The following is a 23403-nucleotide window of genomic DNA, read 5'->3' as shown; positions in this document are numbered from 1 at the left end:
TATTACTGAAAGACCAACAAGGACAAAATTCAGTGGTGAGAGATTGTAGATGAAACTTTCTGCTGAAGTTACCATAAAACAGAACAAGATGCAAACAAGAATGTATCCAGGAAACTGACATCTTTGTCAAAGAGCTAAAAGTATCACCAGTGTTACCCTTAGGGTGCTGTAGCAAGCTTTTTAGGTTCAAGATGAACCTGTTTATTAGAGCAGCGGTCCCCAACCTTTTTTGCGCCACGGACCGGTTTATGTCCGACAATATTTTCACGGACTGGCCTTTAAGGTGTTGCAGATAAATACAACAAAATAAAACCAGTACCGGTACCAAAAAAAAAAAGATTTATTCATAACACACGGGAAAAGACCCAGGGAAACCGAGTTAACTATAAAAAATAACAATAAAAACCGATAAAAGCCCTGAAGACCATAAATTTCACACCCGAGCCTCAACTCTTGCAGCCTGGTACCAAACGGCTCACGGCACCGGACCGTGGCTCGGGGGCTGGGGACCGCTGTATTAGAGTGAATGTGCAACCAGCCCCATGAGTTTTCTCTCAGCGTGACTTGGGTACATATTAGCTTGTGAGGCAGGAACAGGTCTTTTGCTGCCATGATGCCAGGTCTCTCTTGGAAATGAGTTTTGAATATCAGTGAGATTTTTACCTGGATAAATAAAGGATTCATTAATAAAAATTAAAAAATGAGCTATATCGAATGTCCAGTCCAACAATGAAATGGGTAGATGTAGTATTCACTCCCAGATGTCTTTGATAGGCCATCCTGGCAAACTTGAACAGGTAAACCTCAGGCTTACGTCCAACAGAACGGTTTCACAGTAATTTTCTTTCACTACTATAATTTGAGCTAAAATTCTCAACAGTACACACACCAGTAGATCAGGTTGAAGAGGATATATGAGCCTGGGAAAATCATACGAGAATATGTGTCAATGGTGTGGGTGTTCTGAATGATCCGGAAGCCACGGATGCCCTTCTTCTTGGTGCCAGTGGACTCGTTGTCCAAAGACAGATGCACTACCATCTGTTCCTGTTTATCTGATATGTCCTCGGCAACCATCGAGGCTCTTGTGTATCCCGCCAGACTGTTGGCATCTTCCTCACTGTATGTCCCATCAAGCATCATGGTCTTGGTATGGGGCATGCCACATGTGCAAGGGAGTGTCTGGGACTAGGTGAAATAGACAAAAGGAATCATAATTAAAAAGGTTTGATCACTGTTTGAGATGTGTGAGTTTTGAAAAAGGTGCCTGTACCTGTTCCTTAACCTTTTCTCTGAGTTTGCGGTCTTTCCCATCCCTCAAAGTTGTCAGGTAGTTTACGGCAGCGTATTCTAGCACAGACAGGAAGACGAAGACAAAACTGACCCAGAGGTAAATGTCCACAGCTTTGATGTAGGAGACCCTGGGCATGGAAGCATTCACTCCAGTAATGATGGTGGACATGGTGAGCACCGTAGTTATACCTGAAGAGCATACAAGGTCTTGTTAGCGCAGCAGTCAATGAACTACAACAGAAGGTCATTTTAATGGCCAAAAAGAGCTAACTGATTTCCATTTTCACATTTTCACATCTGATGTCCTTAGGAAACATATTCAGTTTTAGCAGGCAACAGTTACAATGATGCAGATCCTCTTACCTAATGAGACTCTGGCAGGGACAGCCCTGCGGTCAATCCAGAAGGACACCCAGGACAGCATCACCATTAGAGTAGCAGGGAAGTAGGTCTGCAGTAGAAAAAAGAAGATGTGACGCCGCAGCGTGAAGTTGATGTACAGACGGTTGTACCAACCTGGAGATAGAATAAGTGAGGAATAAGTAAAACACAATATACTTTTCGCTTTATGTGTTAGAGGTAAAACAGAAAAAAACAAGGTATAATGACAGAACATGAGGAAATTAACAATCAATTAACAATTAAAAGCTCTTGAAAGCTATTTGCTCTTTCCTTAGGTTGGAATGGAAGAAATTGCTTCTTCTCATGTGCTTTATAAACATAACAAGTTGAAAAGAGGAGTTTCTGTAATTAATTGATTGATTGCAGTGTTGTGTGGTGGCGTTTACAGAAAGGCAAGCAGAGACGATTATTAGCAACTTTATCACAGTCTATCTTCTCTGCATCATACATGTTAGGCAAGGTGGTTATTTAGAAGTAGAATGGGACTCAGATCCTTCAGTTTTCAGGCTCCTCTTCTATGGAACCAGCTTCCAGTTTTGATTCAGGAGACAGACACTATCTCTACTTTTAAGAAAGAACTAGTGGCAGCAGATGGCCCCGCCCCTCCCTGAGCCTGGTTCTGCTGGAGGTTTCTTCCTGTTAAAAGGGAGTTTTTCCTTCCCACTGTCACCAAAGTGCTTGCTCATAGGGGGTCATATGATTGTTGGGTTTTTCTCTATATGTCAGGGTCTACCTTACAATGCAAAGCGCCTTGAGGCGACTGTTATTGTGATTTGGTGCTGTATAAATGAAATTGAATTGAATTGAATGAAGGTGGTTAGCAACTGCAAACTTATCTGTTCTGCTGCTAAATCACTGAATCTTATTTACTTGCTAATGCTAGCTGAGTTTCCATAACACATTGAAATTGATCTAAGAGCAGCAAAAGTCTTAAGTTCCTTGAGGCAACTGTTGTTGGGATTTTGGACTATAGAAATAAAACTTAATTGAACTAAAAGCTGAGCTAATGGCAGCTTGCCTCGCGTGCTCCTCTCTCATCAGTTTACACTCGAAGACCAGAGATTTATCCACAATGCACATGTGCAAACCACCAGAATAAAGTTGCTGGCCTCTCAGCCTAGCCAGCTCCAGTCATTGTTACTGGGAGATGGACATGCCCTAAGAGACAGAGACACACTTTGCTACGAGATGAAATATGCACAGCTTCCAGCTGCAATATCTGACTGTGGCCACAAGATGGCAGTAATGTAAGAGCCAGATGTACATATCAATTGATAGACTAGGACTTTTTGACAGAACTGTCTGAGATGAAAATTGCTCTACTTTGGTAAGTTTTAACATATAAATTTGTATTTTTAGGTTTGACAAGGCAAATGCACTTGTACTAATGTACTGATGGATAGCCACTCTAATCTGTTTGCCACATGGGCACACAGCCTACCTGTGGGAACCAGAAATCTGGCTGGGTTTTAGGGGATCTACTTATTACTTACCTATGTATTTTACTCAGAGACATCCAAATTCATTTATAACTTTGTTATGTTTGCATTGTGTTGCACTGTTTATTTATCTTTCTGTTGATATTCTGGCTCTTCATTAAATGAAACTACCATAAAAATAAGATATTTTTTTATTTCTTTGTAAGTCTTCAAACTGACAAATTTAGCAAGGAATCAAAGAGTTTTTTCTCTCCACTCTATGAACATGTTTTGGGATTTTTTTTTTTAACTTGCCCCACTGAGGTTCAGCTCAGTCAGCAGGATGACTTCTGACTGTAATAGCTGGATCTGGCTGAGCCATCAGCAGACATCAGAGGAAATATGTAAACCTCTCCCAACTTAGTTTGGCTTAGTTTACTGATTAAACATGAAATTAACTCTAGAATCTCTCCCAGATAATCATAATGTTGATGCTAAAACACGACTTTCATATATGGTAGTTTACAACAACTTCAGATTATTTCCCCTAAATCTTTGGTTTTTGTGGAGCAGCTGTAATAGTGACCAATCTAGTATTACACAAAATATGTATGTGTAAGTGAAATCTGGGTTTGTTTTCCTTCTCAACCTGTGCTGCTGTAGAAAGCCAGCCTGGAGGTAGTGTGAAACTTCTGAATCAGGAACTGAGACAGAGAAATCCTGTCATCTGTGCTCAGGGACTCATCGCCACTTTTCCAATAAAGCATCAGGTCCTCATCTGTGTAAGCATCTGCAGGACAGAAAGTAGGAATGGAAAAAGCAGTCATCCGAATGAACATAGCTGGACCTGGATAAGCAAACAGAGCAAATTCATAAATTCAATAAAAGCTTGTATTCTGCTGATGGCTGAGTTTCAAATAAGAACTAAACTAATACTAATACTAATAATCAATTCATAATTTAGTAACCAAAGCCCCTTTTTTGTTGTAGGTTTGCTCATTTACACAAAAATAAACAGTCTCTAATTTTTATGGTGTCTTTTTAATGAAGAAAGACAGAATATCAACCAAAAAGCTGGCAAGACCAAAGAGCTGTCAAAGGATATGAAGAACAAGGCTGTAGCTCTGTATGATGTTATAGAGGGCTACAAGACCATCAGCAAGAAACTCGGTGCGAAGGTGACACTTGTTGATGCAATTATTTGAAAATGGAAGAGTGGAGCTCAATGCAAGATTTTACTTTATGGGGTGAAGACGATTATGACAAAGGTGGTGGATCGGCCTAAAACTACACGGGAGGAGTCTGTTAACGATCTGAAGGCAGTTGGGATCACAGTCAGCAAGAATACCATTAGTATAATACACTACACTGTAATGGACTGAAATTTTACAGCACCTAAAAGGTCTCCCCGCTCAAGAAGGCATCTGTGTAGACCCACCTTAATTTGGCCATGAACATCTAAACGATTCAGAGAAGGCGGGGGAGAAAGCGCTGTGGTCAGATAAAACCAAAATCGAGTTCTTTGGTATCAGCCGTGTTTGCAAAGAGAAATGCTGGGAATGACCCAAAGTCTCCTCCCCACAGTTAAACACAGATGTGGAAACATCATATTGCGTGACTTTTTTCTGCTAAGGTAGATGACGACTTCACTGCATTGACACCGCAAATCTTGGATGACACCGTCCTTCTAGCACGACAGTCACCTAAACCACACCACAAGGCAACAAAGGAGTGGCTAAAGAAGAAGCAAATTAACATCATGGAGGTGCCTAGCCAGTCTCCACTTTTGGTTTGGATTTTTGGTTGACATTCTCAAACTGTTAATTTCTTTGTGAGTGAACTTAGAGATTTAGCAGGGGATAAAATTATTATTTCCCCCACTGCATAGCAGCACAAGAAGGAGTCTCATGGTCTAAGAATACTTACAACTCTCCAGCTCCAGTGTACATGTCTGTGAGTCCAGAGGGAAACGACTAAAATCCATGTTGCAAGCTGCAGTAACTGTTACTCTGTGGAATTAAAGCACAATATAAACCTTAGTAACTCTAGACAGGGGGCCCTTTCTTGCAAGGCATTTGTTTCCTGTCTTCACCTCAGACTGTACAGAACATGACCATCTGGGAAGACCCTTAACATGATGTTGTCAGTAGTGGTGTCGTGGATGAAGGACCTCTTGGAATGGACAAAGAACACATCAGGTACCCATATTTTCTTCACCAGGCGACCATCAAAGGTCATGCTTTTGTTTGTAGCGCTTGGGAATGCCAGCCTTTCATCTTTCCAGTAGTGCCTCAGGTACAGAGTCATGGTGAAGTCCTGAGATAATGGGAGAAAGAAGACAGCATCGGAATGAAAGGGTCTTGCTATCCCTAATTTATTTAATTTTTCCTGGGATTACATCACTGCAGCCAGTGGCTGCTGGATTATTGAAGTTGTTTACAGATAAATGTACAGTAAGCCAAAATGCTGAACATATGTTAACCAAGTACAGTCCACAGGCTTCATTTGGTCCTAGAATACCCTCGTTTTTTTCCTCCTTCATCCTCGACGTTGCTCTGCAGGCAGGAATGGTTACGCCCGTGCATGCCCCCCTCCACACCACAGATAATCTTTTGTCCTGTTCTCATAGTATTACAATTATATAACAACGGATTTATAATGACTAATGACTGTAGCAACATGTACTCTTGGCACCAAGTGAACAAGTACCTTTGATGTTGCATAAGACCAGTTTAAGGGCATGTCTGAGACTTTCACATGATTAATAACTTATGTCTACTAATCAGAGATGATTCCACCTTTAAAGATCTAAAGTATGTATTCTTGCATATTTCAAGTTCATGGTTTTAATAACCCATTTACTGGTATACTGGGTCATGTTAAATTTTGCTTCATGGTTTTTTTTTTATATATATCTCTGTCAAAAGCAAAATTGCTTTGTAAGAATAAATTGAATTTTCTGTCTTTTATTTATTAAAAATTGGATTTAACAGAAACAAAATAGCACATTTTCTCATGTCACTGAATACTGTGCTGAGGGTTTTTGTTGCTACAGTCTGGTACAATTTAGTGTCTAATGCTACCTAATAACAGTGAGTGTTAGACAGCAACTGCTGGAGTATTACAGAGCATGTTTTCTGTCTTTATGGCTGTCATTAAAGCACACTGAATGGCTTGCATTAAGCAATGAAAAGTAAACTCTGGCCAGAAATATACAGTATATTATGTTGTCTAACAGTGGGTTCAGTGATATACATGAAACACGACAGACAGTGACTACATCCATCCATTCATGTTCTTCCACTCATCCAGGCTGGGTTGCAAGGACACCCAGACCTCCCTCTCCCCAGTCACCTCCTCCCGCTCATCTCCCGCTCACAGAGGCATTCCCAGGCTAGCTGAGAAATTGAATTCCTTCAGCATGTCCTGGGTCTGTCCCGTGCCCTTATTCTAGTAGGACATGCCCAAAACACCTCACCCAGGTAGTACCCAGGTATGATCACAGCTGAGGGATCAGAGTGCAGACTGACTGGTAAATCTTTGTTATTATGCTCTTTATCACAGCGGACCAATGCAGCATCTGCATCACAGTAGCCATAGTCCCAATCCATCTGTTATTCTCCCACTTCCTTCTTCCCTGACTCATGAATAAGACTCTGAGATACTTAAACTCCACTTGGGGCAGTAACTTGTCCCTGGCCCAGAGACTAAAATGACTCCGTTTGTTAAAATTGTGAAGTGACACACAAGCGCGGTCAGTTTTAGTTCAAAATTACATGCCAAGAGCCGCATTATTTAGCATAAGGTCACAAACAATGAAATTTACCACCAGGACAAGTTTTACTGCTGCTGGTATTGTTTTGGTTGGAGGTCATCTCTAAGTTAAATGAGAAAATTTAAAATCAGGAAGTTTGGTAATCCATTTTCTTTTATAACATCTTCATCTGACATTCCAAAGAAATTGGAGAAATGTCTAACTCTTCAAAGCACGCACTCTTAAACCTTTGCAATGCCTCTTCCACACAGCAGTAACTGCTGCAATATCAAGCTCAAAAATTAAGACGTGCCTTTTTAGCATTGAAAACTGGCACAATTAGCAGTTGAGTAACTAATTTACAGAAATGCTTGTGCAATATGGTCAGTTTAAAAAAAATCCAGTTTCCATTTCTTACACACAGTTGTCCATGTTCTCTTTGCAAATACCAACAATACTTTCTGCACAGCAGTTTAAACTCACACACCTCCAAAGATACAGCTGAAATTAATCCTGACAACAGTTTTTGCCTTGTGTACTTCAGACTGTTTTCAGTGTGTAGGACAGATTTGGGCTGGTTGGCACGTTGTTTATTACCGCCACACTAGAAGGCACTGTGAAACTTTGTTGATATCACATATTTAACCATTACGAGCTGTCCATTTTACAGCGATCATTTTGTAAAACAAAAATAGACCGAGTTGAGGAGGTATTCAGAGTAATTTCACGTGTTGTTGTGTGTGTTTTTGGTTTTTGTTATTAAGAGCTTTGGCAGCATTAGACACTTAATAATAAGGTAAAGCCATGGTTAGGATCAGTTTGGTGCTATATAAATAATATTGAATTGAACTACAGAACACTGACCTGTTACTACCAAAAAACATCTACCGAGAAGAAGTGAATTAAACCATTTCATATGTGCAAGTTGGCACATAAACAATTGTCAGTTTGTCGGCACTAATCAAGAAAAACTACTGGAAAGCTCCATCATTAAGGCCTCTGATATTTAATATGACTTTGCACCAACAAAAAATCCATAAGTGTGTATACAACATTGCAGTGGCACAGAAAGTCACAATCTCAAAGCCCTGGAGTAAAACCAGTCAAGCCGAGGCAGACTGGTTTAGTCGCTTCCTCAAACACTGCCCTACTCTTGCCATTTGATCACCACAGACCACAAGCTTCAAGTTTCAACAGGGAGAATTCTGGCATGTTCTTTGACAACCAGGAGCAGATCATGTTGAAATACAGATTTGAATTGAATAACTTGTGGAACGAAGCAGAAGGTGGGGAGGGGGCATCCATCCATTCGCTTCCGCTTATCCTTTTCAGGGTCGCGGGGGGCGCTGGAGCCTATCCCAGCTGTCATAGGGCGAAAGGCGGGGTACACCCTGGACAGGTCGCCAGTCTGTCGCAGGGCTAACACATAGGGACAGACAACCATTCACACTCACATTCACACCTAGTGGCAATTTCGATTATCCAATTAACCTATCCCCACAAGCTGCATGTCTTTGGACAGTGGGAGGAAGCCGGAGTACCCGGAGAGAACCCACGCAAACACGGGGAGAACATGCAAACTCCACACAGAAAGACCCCGGCCTGATGGTGGAATTGAACTCAGGACCTTCTTGCTGTGAGGCAACAGTGCTAACCACCATGCCACCGTGCTGCCCATATCCTTTATTCCCTCCAAATTGCTCACGTAAACTCAATCCCATGGACGGGTCAAAATATGGATCTTTTAAAAAGTATGTCAACTCTGCCCGTGATGCCTGGATTCTGCCAAATGTTATTCTAAGGATTGTGGCCATTTCCTTCCCAATAGCTGCACCCCCTACCAACATCCAGTATCGTTCAGGGTAAGTGGCATCTACCCAATAAATAGAGATATCTTCAGGAATTTGAGTTTGCCCAAAGTTTGTCTTCCAACCTTATCTGGGTTACAGGAGTGCCTGGCTCCTCCCACCTCCACTGAACAGAACAGCTTGGTTTGTGTTGAGCCTTATATCAGTAGCTGGCCCAAGGAAGAATGGCTTTGATGTGTCAATGTGTGTGCCAAAGCTGGACTCTCAGATGATATCAGAAAAAAAATCACAATTTTTACTGATATCTCATTGATAACTCTGGGGACAACCAACCCCAAAGCAAGGTTGGTTGTCACAAAGTGTTAGTGTCACCTAATTAATTTTTATTACAATTAATTACAAAAATTTAAAACATACCCATTTTGAGCCAGAACCTTAAGCCTAATGAAGGAGTAGTTATTGAAGGATGTTTTACTCATCAGCAGTTTATGTAAGAGTAAAAATGCCACCCCTGTTCTACCTACACTTAGCATATTTTAGCCATGGTCTCTCATAAATTAGACTTGGACAATGCTATATTTATTAAGCACTAACAGATAAAATCTACCCCAATTCCAAGGCTTGAGACACAAGTCATGTTAAGCTTGGGTGCTCACGGATAATGACCCTCTGTTTAAAGTCCACATTGTAACACGTTAAGTTGGTGAGACGGGACAGTTTGGTTTGTGTCCTGGGAAATTTGTGTTTGTCATGGTCCCCGTGCCTGCTCGGCTGGCCCTGTGTGGCTACATGTTATGTTTTGTCTTTTCTCTCTCCTCTCTCTCTGCTCGCTGCCTGGGCGGAGCTCATTGTGAGCTCCCGGCCTCCACCACCTGTAGGCAATCACCTGTGGCTCCTCACCTTGTTTGCTCCCGCTACTTAAGGCAGTGACTGAGAGCACCTCGCCGCTGGACTATTGAGTAACGCTCGTCAGTGCTACTTTAGCCTCAGCCAGTTTTGAGCTCTGTCCGTGAAAGTTCTGTGCTAACTCTTGTTCTCTGTATGCAGATTTCTCGTGTTTGGTTTGGAGACTCTGGACGCTTTTCCCGACCCCTCTCTGCACCCCTGGGAACCCTGGCCCCCTTCTCCTTCACCTGTATATAGTGCACCTGGAGTGTGTAAATAAACCTGTTTTTCTGAGATTTCAGTCTGCGCCGAGTCCTCCCTGCTCCTCCGTGACAGTGTTATGTTGTGTGATTAGTTTCATTTTTAGGCACTAAGAACTGCTTAGCAAGATTATGGCATGGTTGAAAATTTGCCCCTGGCTGCACATGATACTTATGCTGTGTGTCTAATTGAGGCACCAAGTGGACTGTTGGGATTATTGCCATAACCTGTTGTGTTTCACACTTCCTTCATTGCAGTAATGAAACCACTTATTTATATAGCTCCAGACATCTGGACATTACTACAGCAGTCTCCTACCAGCTCTGGAAATTTTGATGTCCAAGTCACTGGCACTGTTTTGTGTTTGTGCCACAAATTTAGGTGACGAGATGCTGTGTGCACTACAAGAACCAGCAGTTTCCATAATCACTATTACAGTATTCTAAATGAATGGGGTCACATGTCTGATAACACAGTCAATTTTGCATGTCTCTTAAACTTCAGTGTCAATTAAACATTCAGCCTTACAGGTACTTTATCCAAATACTTGTTAAGCTACATTTTGTGTAATGCAAATTTACATTTAATGCATTTAAAATACTTACCATGTCTACCTCTGATATGCTGTCCAAACTCTCCACCTGAACGTCCACCCCAACAGGGACAGCTGGGCCTTCAGATATAAACAAACAAATCTGAAGTGGTGCCAAAAGTACATACATTCTGTACTTAAGCAGATACTAGTGTTAAAAATACTCCAGTAAAAAGTTGAAGTACTAATTCAACTTTACTCAAGTATGAAAAACTATCGGCTCTGAAATGTACTCAGAGTAAGAAAGTAAAGTAGCTCAGAGTAAGAAAGTAAAGTAGCTCAGAGTAAGAAAGTAAAGTAGCTCCTTGAAGAACATTTTTACCACCTATTTTTATGCACAACTAACTGAATCCTTTGCTATATTAATGCCATGATAAAATAACATTAGTATATAAGAGTACCAACTTTATTTCAGTCTAAATTTTAATTCTAATACAGTTCCTCAGCTTGAATCAGTTAAGTGGAACAAAATAAAAACATAGCTCTGTTTTCTGTTGCCTGCGTTGTAGTGGCTGATTTTGCCTATAAACAGGAAAATGAGCAGGGAAGAGGTTAAAGCAGATTTGTTAAAATCAGTTCAATAAGAACATGTAATTAAAAGAATGAATTGATTTATTGATGAACAGAAGTTAGACAGATGTATTTAGTGGTTAGACTCCAATGGCTCGTATTGGCAGAACGGAACCCCAGCTGTGAAAGGGACAGGGATGTTCAGTGCTCTTTGAGGATTTAACTGAACTGAACAAGATATGAGCAGATGTTTCATGAGGTGTCCTGGCTGATTTCCATCCTCTACACAGACAGTACACTGTTTATGCTTTATATTATACACTCTACAGCTGGTAAGGTTGAATAACAGAACAGCAGAACAGCATGAGAGAGGTGTGGAGTGGCATGAAGACTGTGGAGGGGCATAGCCTGCAGTGTCATGCAGGGAAGGTGGACATACCTGCACGGCATCCGCAATCACTTAAATATGGTACTGGGCCCTGCAGTACTGTTGTTGTTGTCAGTGTGTGTGACTGGCAGCGAAAGAGAGCTGCAGCCAACTGTGTGTATACAGCAACCAGCAAATAAATGATGCTGCAAAGCATGAAGGTGCACCCGAGTCTGCTGTGGGTTTGTTACAAAGACAATCACTGGATTCAAGCCATCCAACAGCAGGGGAGCTGGGGGTGGTGAGGACAGAGCCAACGAGTTGAATGTGCTTTTCAACAGATTCAACACTGCAGTGAATGCTCCCTCTCAACACTGCACCGTTGCCTCCTGTAAGAGTCCTGACACCCCTCCCCCACCTATCACACTAACGACCAGGTTCAGAGGCAAATGAGGAGACTCCACTCAGGCAAGTTTGCTGGACCAGACGGGGTGAGTCCTCATGTTCTCAAGGCTTTGTCGAGTCTTTCATAAACTGTTCATGTTGAGTATGAGTCTGCAGAGGGTCCCAGTGCTGTGGAAGATGTCATGCCTCGTCCCTGTACCAAAGACGCCACGTTCCAGTGGCCCCAGGATTACAGGCCTGTGGCACTGACTTCCCACATCATGAAGATCTTGGAAAGACTCATCCTTGACCAGCGACCTATAGTCAGACCACATCAGGATCCCCTTCACTTCAGAGGAGCTGAGGACACCATCATCTACCTACTCAGTCGTGTCTACACCCATCTGGACCAGCCAGCGAGCACTGTGAGGGTCATGTTTTTCGACTTTTCCAGTGCATTCAATGCCATCAGACTAATCCTTCTGGGTGATAAGCTGACAGCGATGTAGGTGGATGTGTCTCTTGTGTCCTGGATTGTTGATTATCTAACAGGAAAACCACAATGTGTGCATCTTCAACACTGTGTTTCTGACAAGGTTATCAGCAACACAAGGGCACCACAAGGGACCATCCTCTCCCCCTTCCTCTTCACCCACTACACCACAGACCTGCCTGCACAGAGACCTGCCACCTTCAGAAGTTTTCTGAAGATAGCACGAGCAGAATCATCTGCAGCTCAATGTGACAATGACCAAAGACTTGACTGCGGACTTTAGGAGGACCAGGAAACCCGTGACCCCTGTTGTAATCCAGGGGATCGATGTAGACATTGTGGAGGACTATAAATACTTCAGAGTACACATAGATAATGAACTGGACTGGGTTAAAAACACCACTGCACTCTACAGGAAGGGCCAGAGTCGTCTCTGAGGACTTTGAACATCTTTTGGACAGTGCTCAGGATTTTCTATCAGTCTGTTGTGGCCGCTGCCATCCTCTATGCTGTTGCATGCTGGAGCAGCAGGTTGAGGGTTGCAGATGCCAACAGACTCAATAAACTGACGACAAGGCCAGTAATGTTGTGGGGACGGAGCTGGACTCGGAGACGCAGATGTTGTCCAAGACAAGGACAATGTTGGACAATACCTCCGACTCGCTCCATGATGTGCTGGCCAGTCACAGGAGCATGTTCAGTGGGAGACTTAGATTACCCATAATGCACCACTCAACATCACAGGAAATCATTCCTGCATGTGAATATCTCTGTACAACTCCTCCATCTAATGCACAGTACACAGTGCAATAGTTACACACTCTTTTGCATATGTTCTACAGTAAAATAACAAATAACAACGTTTTACAGTTTAGAGTAAATGTCTGTTATATATTTAATCTCTGTAATATTCTGGATATTTATAATTGAGCTATTTGTATATATATTAGAGCTATTTCTTATATTTCTTACTGTAATATATTGTATTATTTCATTAGTTCAGTCTGTTATTGTTGTTATCTTGGAGCAGCAGTAACCCACATAATTTCCTTAGGAATTATCAAAGTATTCTGATTCTGAATTTACTGAATGAATCTCAATATCATCAGTTTAACTTCAACTTAATCACTGCTAGCCTTTATGTACCTAACTGACCATGAGCACCACAACTGCTGTGCACCAGTCTGACACACTATTCTTTACTTTGAATCTGTCACAGTACAGCAAACTAACCTGTTTATTGTGCAGTAACCTGCAAAGTATTTTCATGCAACCTTTCAATAGCACAGTCTACCTTCTCAACATGAAAAAATGCAATGACCCATTTGAAATTACCTGCCACTTTATGGTCACTCTTCTTCTATAGGACTAGCTGGTACTGCAACTGCAGTTTATGGAAACATGCAGTTGTTCTGGTATTGTGCCAAAAAATAAAATAAAATAATAACAATGATAATAAATGAATAAATAAACACTGGCCCACTTTAATCTCTGACTATGGCACATCCCTTTCACCCTTGGTGATTAATACATGAACGGGATTGTCTCCTGTGTTACTGTTTAGGCTCCAATCACTGTGATTTTTAAAGTTAAAATAACACATTAAACCAAAGGTAACAAGTCTGTTTTGAAAATGTAAGGAGTAGAAATTACAGATACTTCTTAAAAAATTAAGGGAGTAAAAGTAAAAATTACAGTACAGTTCAAATACTTCATTACCTCCCACCTCTGTAAATAGTATATTACAACACTGGAAATAAGACAATGAGAATAAGTAGAACCTAAAGTACTTTCATTATTGTCTTTAGTCTTTATTGCCCAAGGATAGAAACTGTGCAGGTGCATATCTGTGCACAGAGGAATAAGCACACTTAAAAAGCTATTTACAAATTAATAATAGTGAAGACATCTATTAAAATCACATTGCTTTTGAAACTTTATCCAAAAAGCTAGAACCCTGTGGATACTGTAAATAAAAAGAGGTACAAATGATTTTCTAATATTCTCTATATTCAACTGAAATAATAAAATGGAAAAAGTAACCAGATTGTCACTGACATTTGAAATCCTGCAAACAAATTTTAAATTTGTTGTTAACATATTTCAAAGATGCTAAGACAATGATTACAAGCCCAGGAAACATGCTACCTTAAAAAAAAAAACCTTATTAAGTTCACCTTGACCTTAATAAGTAAGTAATTAATAGTAATAGTTCATCATAATTCAAAAGACTGAACAAGGCCTATACAAAAAGTTTAACCAGTAAATAATAGTATTTCTCATTGCCAAACTGCAAAAAAACTAGATTTCATCATCTATAGTACAAATATTTAGAGAATCAAGAAAAATCTGTGCATAAAGGTCAAGCTGAAATAATTGGCTAGCAGGTAGCACTGCTGTCATGGTCCAGGGTCGCTGATCCAGTGTTTTAAGTTTTTGTTGTAGACTCATTCTTCTTTCTTTTGGATTTAAAAGATGACTTATGGTCAAATTTTGTAATATTTAGTTTTGAGTATAATATTTTGTAGTGCATCTGAGTTCTGTTTTAAGATTTTTGTTTCTTATTTTATTATGTTATATATCTGTCATGTCCAGTCTGTCCCAGCTTCGTCTTTTTGTTTTGTCATCACTGTCTCCTGTGACATGTCAGTCTTGTCTCCTTTTTTATTTACCTTTCTTGTTCCCCCATAATGTCCCTGTATCTTTCTATCTTGTCTCCATGGTCCCTGTTAAACTGTGTCCAGTTTCTATGTCATAGTCTTGGTTGCAGTGTTAGTTTTATTTTGACAGTCCCTCATCTTGTGTGCATTATATTTGGTTTTGCTTCCCCTTGTTTAATTAGTCAGATTCAATTCAGCTGTGTTTGCAGGTGTTGGCACTCTGACATAATCACCTCTTGTTTATTTAAAGCTTGGTTTGCTTCTGTTATTTGTCACGTCCACCCTCAAGCTGTGTCTCTCGCTGTGTGCCTCCAGTTAGGTGCCTCTCGTCAGATTATTTGTTCCTGCTTTATGTTATGTTTACTTTGAAGTTCTCAGCAGTAAAGCTCCTTTTGAATTTTAAATCTTGCTTTGTGAATCCTGCATTTGGGCCCTACTCTCAACACCACACAGTGGAGCCTTGACAACAGCTTTAAGAAGCGACCTAGATCTATATTGACTCAGAAACTCTTCTATAAACTATTGCTTATGAACACAGTTTGTCACTGCATCCACAAATGCAAGTTTAAACTCCAGCAGGAAAACACAAGATCTCAAAGTTGAACACTGTCCTGAAAATGTCTTCCTTTTGGCCAGACTCTGGTCTGACCTAAACGAAGACATGTTGAAAACGATGGACACCGAATCCTGAGGGGTAAGGTCTATGGTGCACTAATGCACATTTGGTAACTTGCACATCTGTAAAGGCAACAATAAAACTGAACTATGCACAGGCATTTTTTTCCATGCTTATATCAGTAAGATGATGACAAACTGGACATCCAACAACATGGCCCCATGGCAAAACAGCATGCCTGCCTACAGTTCCCACTTTAATTATTGGGTACATTTTGAAATTTTAAAAAAAAGAAGCCAGTGAGGGCCCCAAAGTGTTGAGCAGCTGAAATTCCACAACAGACAAGAACTTTTGGCTTTCATAACTACAGCATATTGTCTCATGAATGGGTAAGTGTCTAACTGTTTGTTTCTGATGACACAAACTAAGTGTGCTAAGATCTTCTTTGATTTCAATAGAAATGTGACATCAGATGTGATGCAGTCACTCTTATGATCTGCAAACTTGCTTTCAGTGCATTCCTTACACAATCCTAAAATAACAGGCTGGAGTATCCCGTTAAAGCCAGTAGTAATAACTGGTAATTTCACATGAAAGGTTGAGTTAGGCAGAACACAGCATTCTCATGTTTGTTCCTCTGTGTTGTTTAGCTGATGAGATGATTATATTTAAGGCCAGTCTGGGATTTAGAGGGATATGGAAGAGTATCCTAGCAGGCTCATAACAGATAGACACAAATTCACACAGCAGTCTGTCGTTTCTGTATGAAAGTCACATTGGCTGCTGTGGTGTTGTTAATCTCTGCAGCAGTGAGAGAGTCAGCCTTACATAACTGGTTGCACAGCAAAGCTGCTACCTGGAAGAAGGGATAGTAACTCGTGCCCAGCTCCAGCTGTCAGTGTTCTCCCCTCTCTTACTCACATCATATGTCACATGTCACGTTCTGGACTCACTATAACTCCTCCTGAAGACACGCCCCTTCAGCTGACATAACACTAGATGCCTGCAGAGAAAAAGCCTCAGCTAGCAGTGCTTTTGGAGCAGGATTGCCTAATTTCTGGCTACAGTCAAAGTCCATTTTGAGCCAAACAGAGTGACAAGGAAATAGCGGTGGTCTATCCAGAGGACAAATACAAGTTTTCATGTTCAATAAATTACTGAGAATGTAAAGCAGGTATCCGTTCTTCTTCCAAACATTTATAGACTGATGAGATAGTTGCATGAAGTGTCCTATGTGTGGATTTGCCCACAAATCAAAAGTGCATCATCACTATGGATCCATCATGCTACATTCGTGCTGTGGAAATGTGTTTGATTTCTTATTTTTTGGTATATTTGTCACAAATACATGTTTGAGATCACAAAACAGAGTATGTACAAAATGTGCCACAGTGTTGGCGTGATAGGTTTTCACCCAGGGAACCAGGGTTTGCATTTCCTGTTAGTTTAACTTTTGTTTAAAATTTTAAAAATACATAAACATATATACGTTTTCAGTTACTGTTGCTGTTAGATTGGAGTCATACAACTGTGTAATCTTTTTTGTAAAGATAAGGAAAGTCTAGTCAACTAGTAGACTAACATTTGCTCATTCCACAGTAAAATTATTAAACAGATTTTATTAGTAGTAGTAACGCATATGCTTTTACAAGTTTGTTTCTTGGGATGAGCCTTTCGTTTTCATTTCTCCATTATCATCAGTAAATTTCAGCTCATGTCATAGGGAAAAATACTTTTGCTGTATGGCCTATGGAGCTCTAAGGACCTTGGAAAGAAAAGCGACTGGACTTCTTTAAGTTTCTTGAAGACATTTCACCTCGTATCCAAAAAGCTTCTTCAGATTTAAGGGCAATTGTTGGAGAGTCCCAGGTATTTAAGCCCTAGTGGGGGTGTCCCACTATTATTGACCAACTGCTAATCCTGTGCCTCAGCACATGTGGGGCTGCTATTTATCTAGTTCTTTTGTGTGCTAAATTGACCAAACCCAAACCAAAAAACCAAACCCCTCCATCAATCTTTCCTTTGTTTCTATCTATTCAAATGGTGCAGTGCGGATTTTAAGGAGTGTCTCCCTACATACATAATGTGATTGATTCTGAAGCATGAGTTCATTTTTAAATACTAATCAACTGCTTTTTATTTTTTCACATATCTAAGATTGCAGCTGTAATTTTTCCTAGTCAGCCTTAGTTTTGAGAGCTTGAATTATTATCTTGTCCGTTCACCAGAATAGAGAGAGAAAACACTTTGTCCATTCCATGCTGAACTCTGTGTGGATTAACAACTGTAAATCCACTGTTGGTTGACTGTGCTTAGATTAGACAACTAGGCCTGTGCATTAAGCAGTGATTTTACTCTGCTGCGAACATAGACACAGACAGCTGGAGGAATAATCATTCCTGTTATACTTCTTTGAAGTCTTTGCAACACATGCATATTAAGTGCATTGCATTGCCTGTGGAACATAAAGTCCCCGCTGATGGGGCCGCACATTCCTAAAGAAATTGTCATGCACGTAGATGTCCACTCCAAACCTCATGCTCCATGTCTAATGATGACATTTATGCAAACCTTTGCAGTTCACAGACAATGAAAATGTAACACACAGTAAAACCAGAAAGAAATCCCACTGCAGAGTTCCTCAGAGTGACATTGGTGACATAAAAACCAGACCGTCTCAATACTACAAATAGAACCAATCCATACAAGTGTATCTGCCCTGTTTTGTAGACAGTCATGAAGGTGGAGCTACATAAATACATTGCAGATTGATGTCATATGAAATATTCCAAATATTTCACCAAACTGTCTGCTACTGTTCATCTATTAAATGTGTCTCACCACAGTCCAATGGGAGCAGTGCAGGTGCTTTAATTATAAGCACAGAAACCTTATTAGCTCTCCTTATACACTGCTGACGATAAACCTTGTGTACTGTCACACTCTGATATACATTTTAGAAGCAGTTCAAACACTAAACACTTCTTTCATTAGTTACACTGCAGTCGCTACTTTTAAAGCCAGAAGGGACTGCAACAGCTGGTGCACACTTTGACTTCTTCCTCATTTAAATGACTGCACGAGAGTCTCACAGGAGTCACGTGTTAAAGAGCACAAGTGATCATGGAATGAATCTTTTTTAAACTAAGGGTTATAAGGGTCAGTCAAGAAGGAAAGAGTCAGAGTGGTATCAACATTGACTTTAGGTTGAACAAAATTTGGAGAAATAGACTGGGAGACTATGTTAGTGAAGCGCTGAGCTGACATATCCAGTTGCCTCTGTAGGTTTTCTATATTTCTCAGAAAACACATGTCTTTAAAGAAATCAAGAACACATTACTCTTATCATGATGGAAATTAGCAGCTATTGGAGCTTACCTGCAAATGCGGGCCTCATGGTGAAATCGTGTTCATCAATGCGCAGGAGGTGGCTGGTCTTTACCTTCCGGCTTTTAGTTCCATCCACAACTTTCTTTGATAGAGGACTGATGACAAAAACCAGACAGAGAAAAAAAGGGGAACTAAAAGATAGGATTAAGAAGTAGTGAATGTTTGCTAAAAGCAAAAACTGTCAGGTGCCCATGACTCAAATCATTCTTACTCCTCATATTCGTCAGTAAATGATTCCTTCATATTGATCTTTCAATTTAGCAGTGGTGAACAACATCCACAATCCTCACTCATTGCAAAACACATACCACATTTTCTATGAACCCAACAGGCTGATGATTCACAGCTGAACATTTGGGCTTAATTAGAAGGAGACTGCTGTGTGACAAAATAAGTCAATAGTTCAGTTGTGTAACCAGCTTATTATTACTTATTACCTTTATGATTTAAAACTAAATGACCTCTGCCTACATGTGTGAGCTGAACCTGTCACCCTGGTTGCCTAGAAACCTCAAGTTCCTAATGTGATAATTTGTCTATACTAGGCCAAACCATCAGCTTTCCTAACTCTGACTAAAGAAAGGACAAAGAAAGTAAAGATGAAATCAAGAAGTAGTACCACACGAGACTCTAAAAGTCGTGTGCTGTTTACTAATGCGGACGTTGTCACCCTTAAACTAGAAAGACTGCTGTTGTTTTATTAATGGTCACAATGATAATTCTGTTAGGAACAAACAACCATTACACTATCCAAACAACAATAAATAAAATAAAATAATATCTAATATCTTTTCAAACTTTGCTTTTATGACCCGTAATTAATTTGCAAATATTTTTTCTTGAAATTTACAAATGTAATTGTGATTGAGTGTGATGAATACATTTATAATTATAATTATTATTATGGAAAGATTGTGGTCACAGTTAAAACCAAATGTGAACAATTAATTGCAACATTGGAATGTTGGGCATAAAAGACAAATGTGTTACACACCTGTCCTCCATCCTGGTCTCGGAGCCTGGCCTTACAATAACAACAGTGTCAGGTGTTCCAGCAAGTTCCCTATAAGACATATATTTATATTCAAATGAAAAATATTTAGGAACTATGTGCAAAAATAAAAGTCAACTAAATTAAATCACACAATATATTGCAAAGTTAAAAAATATAACACAATAAATCTAATACATATAAATAGCTCAGTTAATAAAGACATTTTACTCTTAAATCTTGTGGGAGGTGAGTTGTTGCAAGTTAAAGTCACACAGTTAAATGCAATGCAAAGGTTGATGGATGCACATTTCTGAATTTTGGTGACAAAATAACACACTATACTAAGTTGCTGTCACTTGTGGTATGAATGGATCAAAACACTCCTAGAGTACCCATAGCCTCACATTCTTAATAAAGTAGTTGAGTTTTCGTTCTGTCTCTCTAGATAAAAGGTACACTGCTTCGTTTTGCTGCAAAATACTCCATTTCAGTGAGTATTTTAGGGCACTCACCCAGAACATCAGGGTGCCTCATTGATAGGTTTTATTAATTTATGAACAACAATGCAGCTCTGTCGCACAGAGGAACGAAAGGGATTTTGGTATATACACTGCATGTTTGTCAAGACTGACACTGAATTGCTTTAGACATATGGAGAGGAGCGATGCTAGATATGTGTATAGGAAAAGATTGAATGGATGAGCTATTGTGGTGACCCTTATGAGTTGCAACCAACTCTATTTACATATAAAATGAAGGAAGAAAAGCAGTTAGCAAGTGTCCAAATAATTATGATCCACAAACACTGTAAGAGCCCAATTTGAGGTACAGCAGAAATAAAATTAAAAAACGAGTATTAAAATACCCTGAGAAACTACTGGATGGGCAAAAGGGACACAGGGGAGACACATAGCATGACGGTTTATGACACGACCAGGAACTGAGGGAAACTGGGGGATTAAGTACACATGTGACATAATTAACTGGAGCTGGAACACACAAGAAAACACGAGCTAAATCTGAGAAACAAGACTGAAACTAAGCTGAGCACAAGGCACACAAGACCAGAGACTGGTGGTAAAATAAGACAGGAAGTGCAGAATGTAGACTTGACATGTAAACAGCCAGAGAGAATGCTGATATACAAGAGGGATGCTTGGAAGGAAAAAACACAAAGATGTGATTAAGACAAACTGGACATGAGGGGGAACTAGCTGAGACTAGAAACTAGAAATATAAGTCAACTATGAACAATGGGGCATAATACTAAACATAGGGGAAGACTAAAAAATGAGAAGCTGGAAGGAAATCATAACATCAGAACTCAGAACTGAATCAAGAACACACACAAAAACTGGGGGAAACAGGAACCATGACACATGTGAAATCAGGAATAATCAGCAACAGATCAACAATGAAAAGGAAAACTGAATTATTACGGAAGAAACTAAAGGAAACGTGAGTCTGTAATCAGACGTTACACGATCAGCATCAGTAACTTGCACAGCTTGTTAGCCAAAGAGATTAAATCCAGGATATAGAGTCATGGAGTGCTCCTGGTAGAGAGCTGACAATCAGCGAACGATAGCAGCTAAATAACAGGCAGAATGATAATTCCTAAAATTCTTGCCCCCCACGGACCCGTTCCTGCTCCCTTCACAGAAGTCCTGATAACTAAAATAACATCTGTATAACACGCTGTATCTCCAAGCATGGTTTTCTTTGCTGTAGATGATTTCACGAAGCTCGAGGACAGCGGATTGCTGTTCTGTGGCTGCTTTTTACGCACGGTTTGGTTGCATAAACACACAATTAGTTACCATTCAAAAATGAACCGGACTGCAAATTGGTAAAATGTATTTAGCCACGGGGAATTTACACTTGAATGCTGTGATTCTATGTGTTCGTAGAAAGAAAGACTAAAGAGTTAAATATGCTGTTCAGTGCCACACTAATGTTTTAATATGATGGATGAACCACGAGTGAATTATCTAGACGTGCAAAAAGATTTACGTCACATTGCTGTTTCATTTCATTTGGGGTTTTTGTTGTTGTTGTTGTTTCTTTCTTTCTTTTTACTTTCAAATACAACGAAACAGAGAACTTACTTTGCTGGCTTATGAGTCCCGGCCGGTGCCGACCACCGTTTTTTCCTACTTCTGTGTTTCCGGCATTCCCCGATCAGACTCACACACAAAACTAGAAGCAGGACCCTGGTGTAACGCGGCATGATGAGTTAGAAGTCCAGCTGAGAGTCGATTAGCGACGTTTTCCTTCCACGCGCAGCACCCTCCGTGAGCCGTACCATGTTTCTGTCTAAAGCAGGAAGACAATCGAGCTTGAGAGTCTAGAGACTGTGGTGAAGGAGTGCGCCAGTTGCTTCGCAGAGAGAGACTGATGGTGAAGACTGAAAAGCGCTGTGATTGGTCATCAAACTCCAGAGGTGCTTTTCGTGGATAGGAGCGCGCAGCTTCAGGACCACATGTAGCGTCACATGAAATAATCAAATATATAAACAAGCACATAAACATAATGAACGCCTGACGAGCTGGGAGTGATCGTTGTATTAATATTACAAAAAAAAATAACAATGAAAAACAACATTTGCGAGCTACACTCCTTAGATCAATTCCAGTCAGCTGTATGTATGACTGTCCGGCATTTGCGATATCATTTTCAGTTTACAATAGGAGATATATACATTATAAAATCAGAGGTTTCGCCAAAATCCTCTACTGTCAGTCAGGACATGATTCTCTACAGTAAATTTCTTCCCAGATAATCTGACGTCAACTCAGCACCAAATTTTCGAGCAGTCTTTGTGGGTGTTGAGGACGATGTGCTCTTAAATGATTAGAATGCATTATCCTATCAAGTGTTTGGAGAAACAAACAGATGATGATTTTCTTTAAGCCCGCCCGGGTTCACTACTGCTGCTGCTACTGGCAAGAGTAGATTTTACAATTAGGCAATAAAAACAAGCACAGTAAAAATGGAGGCTGTCCTCCTTAAACAACTTTTGATGTTGTTCAAATGTGAAAAAGAAAAGCCTACAAAAGTCCATGATAGCAGGAGTTGGACCCAAAAACACATTGAATAAAATCAGGATAGTACAGCTGTTTATTCTAACATTGGTATCTGTATTTTTAATTTTCATATGTTGACAGAAATTTGAACACAGTCTCTGTAATTACTTTTACATCTTTATATGACAAGGTTTGATAAGGTTGTATGAAGGCTCGAGGAAGGGGATGCAACACTGTGAAAGAAATACTGTATGTAATACTGAAAGAAATGATTCAACACTGGACATCTCTCGGGCAAAGAGAGCCGAGTTTGCAGTATACCATTGTGGAAGAAGCTTCTCCGATGAGAGGTGAAACGTGCGGTCGCTTTTCTTTCCAAGCTCCTTAGACTACGATGACCTGGATGACCGAGAACCGTCACAGACACAGTGTTGAACATAGAGGAGTTCAATTTACCCTTTTGTAATTCCTTACCTTAACACCAAGCGTTTCATATTTTATACATGACTTTGGCATCCTCAGTGTGATTTTTTCCCCTTAAAAATAAAAA

The 23403-nt window shown here is 40.2% G+C and overlaps 1 protein-coding gene across 1 annotated transcript; it reads right to left on the bottom strand.

Moving 5' to 3' along the window:
- Positions 1 to 374: 374 nt before the first annotated feature.
- Positions 375 to 23403, bottom strand: LOC102298582 (gamma-aminobutyric acid receptor subunit rho-2). Its single transcript, XM_005940599.3, has 10 exons — positions 21936 to 23403; positions 19828 to 19896; positions 18822 to 18928; positions 10427 to 10494; positions 5206 to 5429; positions 5040 to 5122; positions 3763 to 3903; positions 1657 to 1809; positions 1274 to 1482; positions 375 to 1188 (listed from the first exon to the last, which is right to left on the bottom strand). Exons 1-10 carry the CDS (start codon positions 22055 to 22057, stop codon positions 874 to 876), a joined length of 1491 nt encoding a protein of 496 aa, XP_005940661.1. The 5' UTR covers positions 22058 to 23403; the 3' UTR covers positions 375 to 873.

The sequence above is a fragment of the Haplochromis burtoni genome, unplaced genomic scaffold (genome assembly GCF_018398535.1).
Source record: "Haplochromis burtoni strain Fernald_Lab_line unplaced genomic scaffold, NCSU_Asbu1 Contig_281, whole genome shotgun sequence".
Taxonomy (NCBI): Eukaryota; Metazoa; Chordata; class Actinopteri; order Cichliformes; family Cichlidae; genus Haplochromis; species Haplochromis burtoni.
This window is presented reverse-complemented; position numbering and strand designations above follow the sequence as displayed.

Coding starts and splice junctions, on each gene's coding strand:
- LOC102298582 (XM_005940599.3), bottom strand. CDS start 22,057: ATGCCGCGTTACACCAGGGTCCTGCTTCTAGTTTTGTGTGTGAGTCTG. Junction 19,897..21,935: donor GGGACTCATAAGCCAGCAAA/GTAAGTTCTCTG, acceptor TATGTCTTATAG/GGAACTTGCTGGAACACCTG. Junction 5,430..10,426: donor GCATATCAGAGGTAGACATG/GTAAGTATTTTA, acceptor CCATTATCTCAG/GACTTCACCATGACTCTGTA.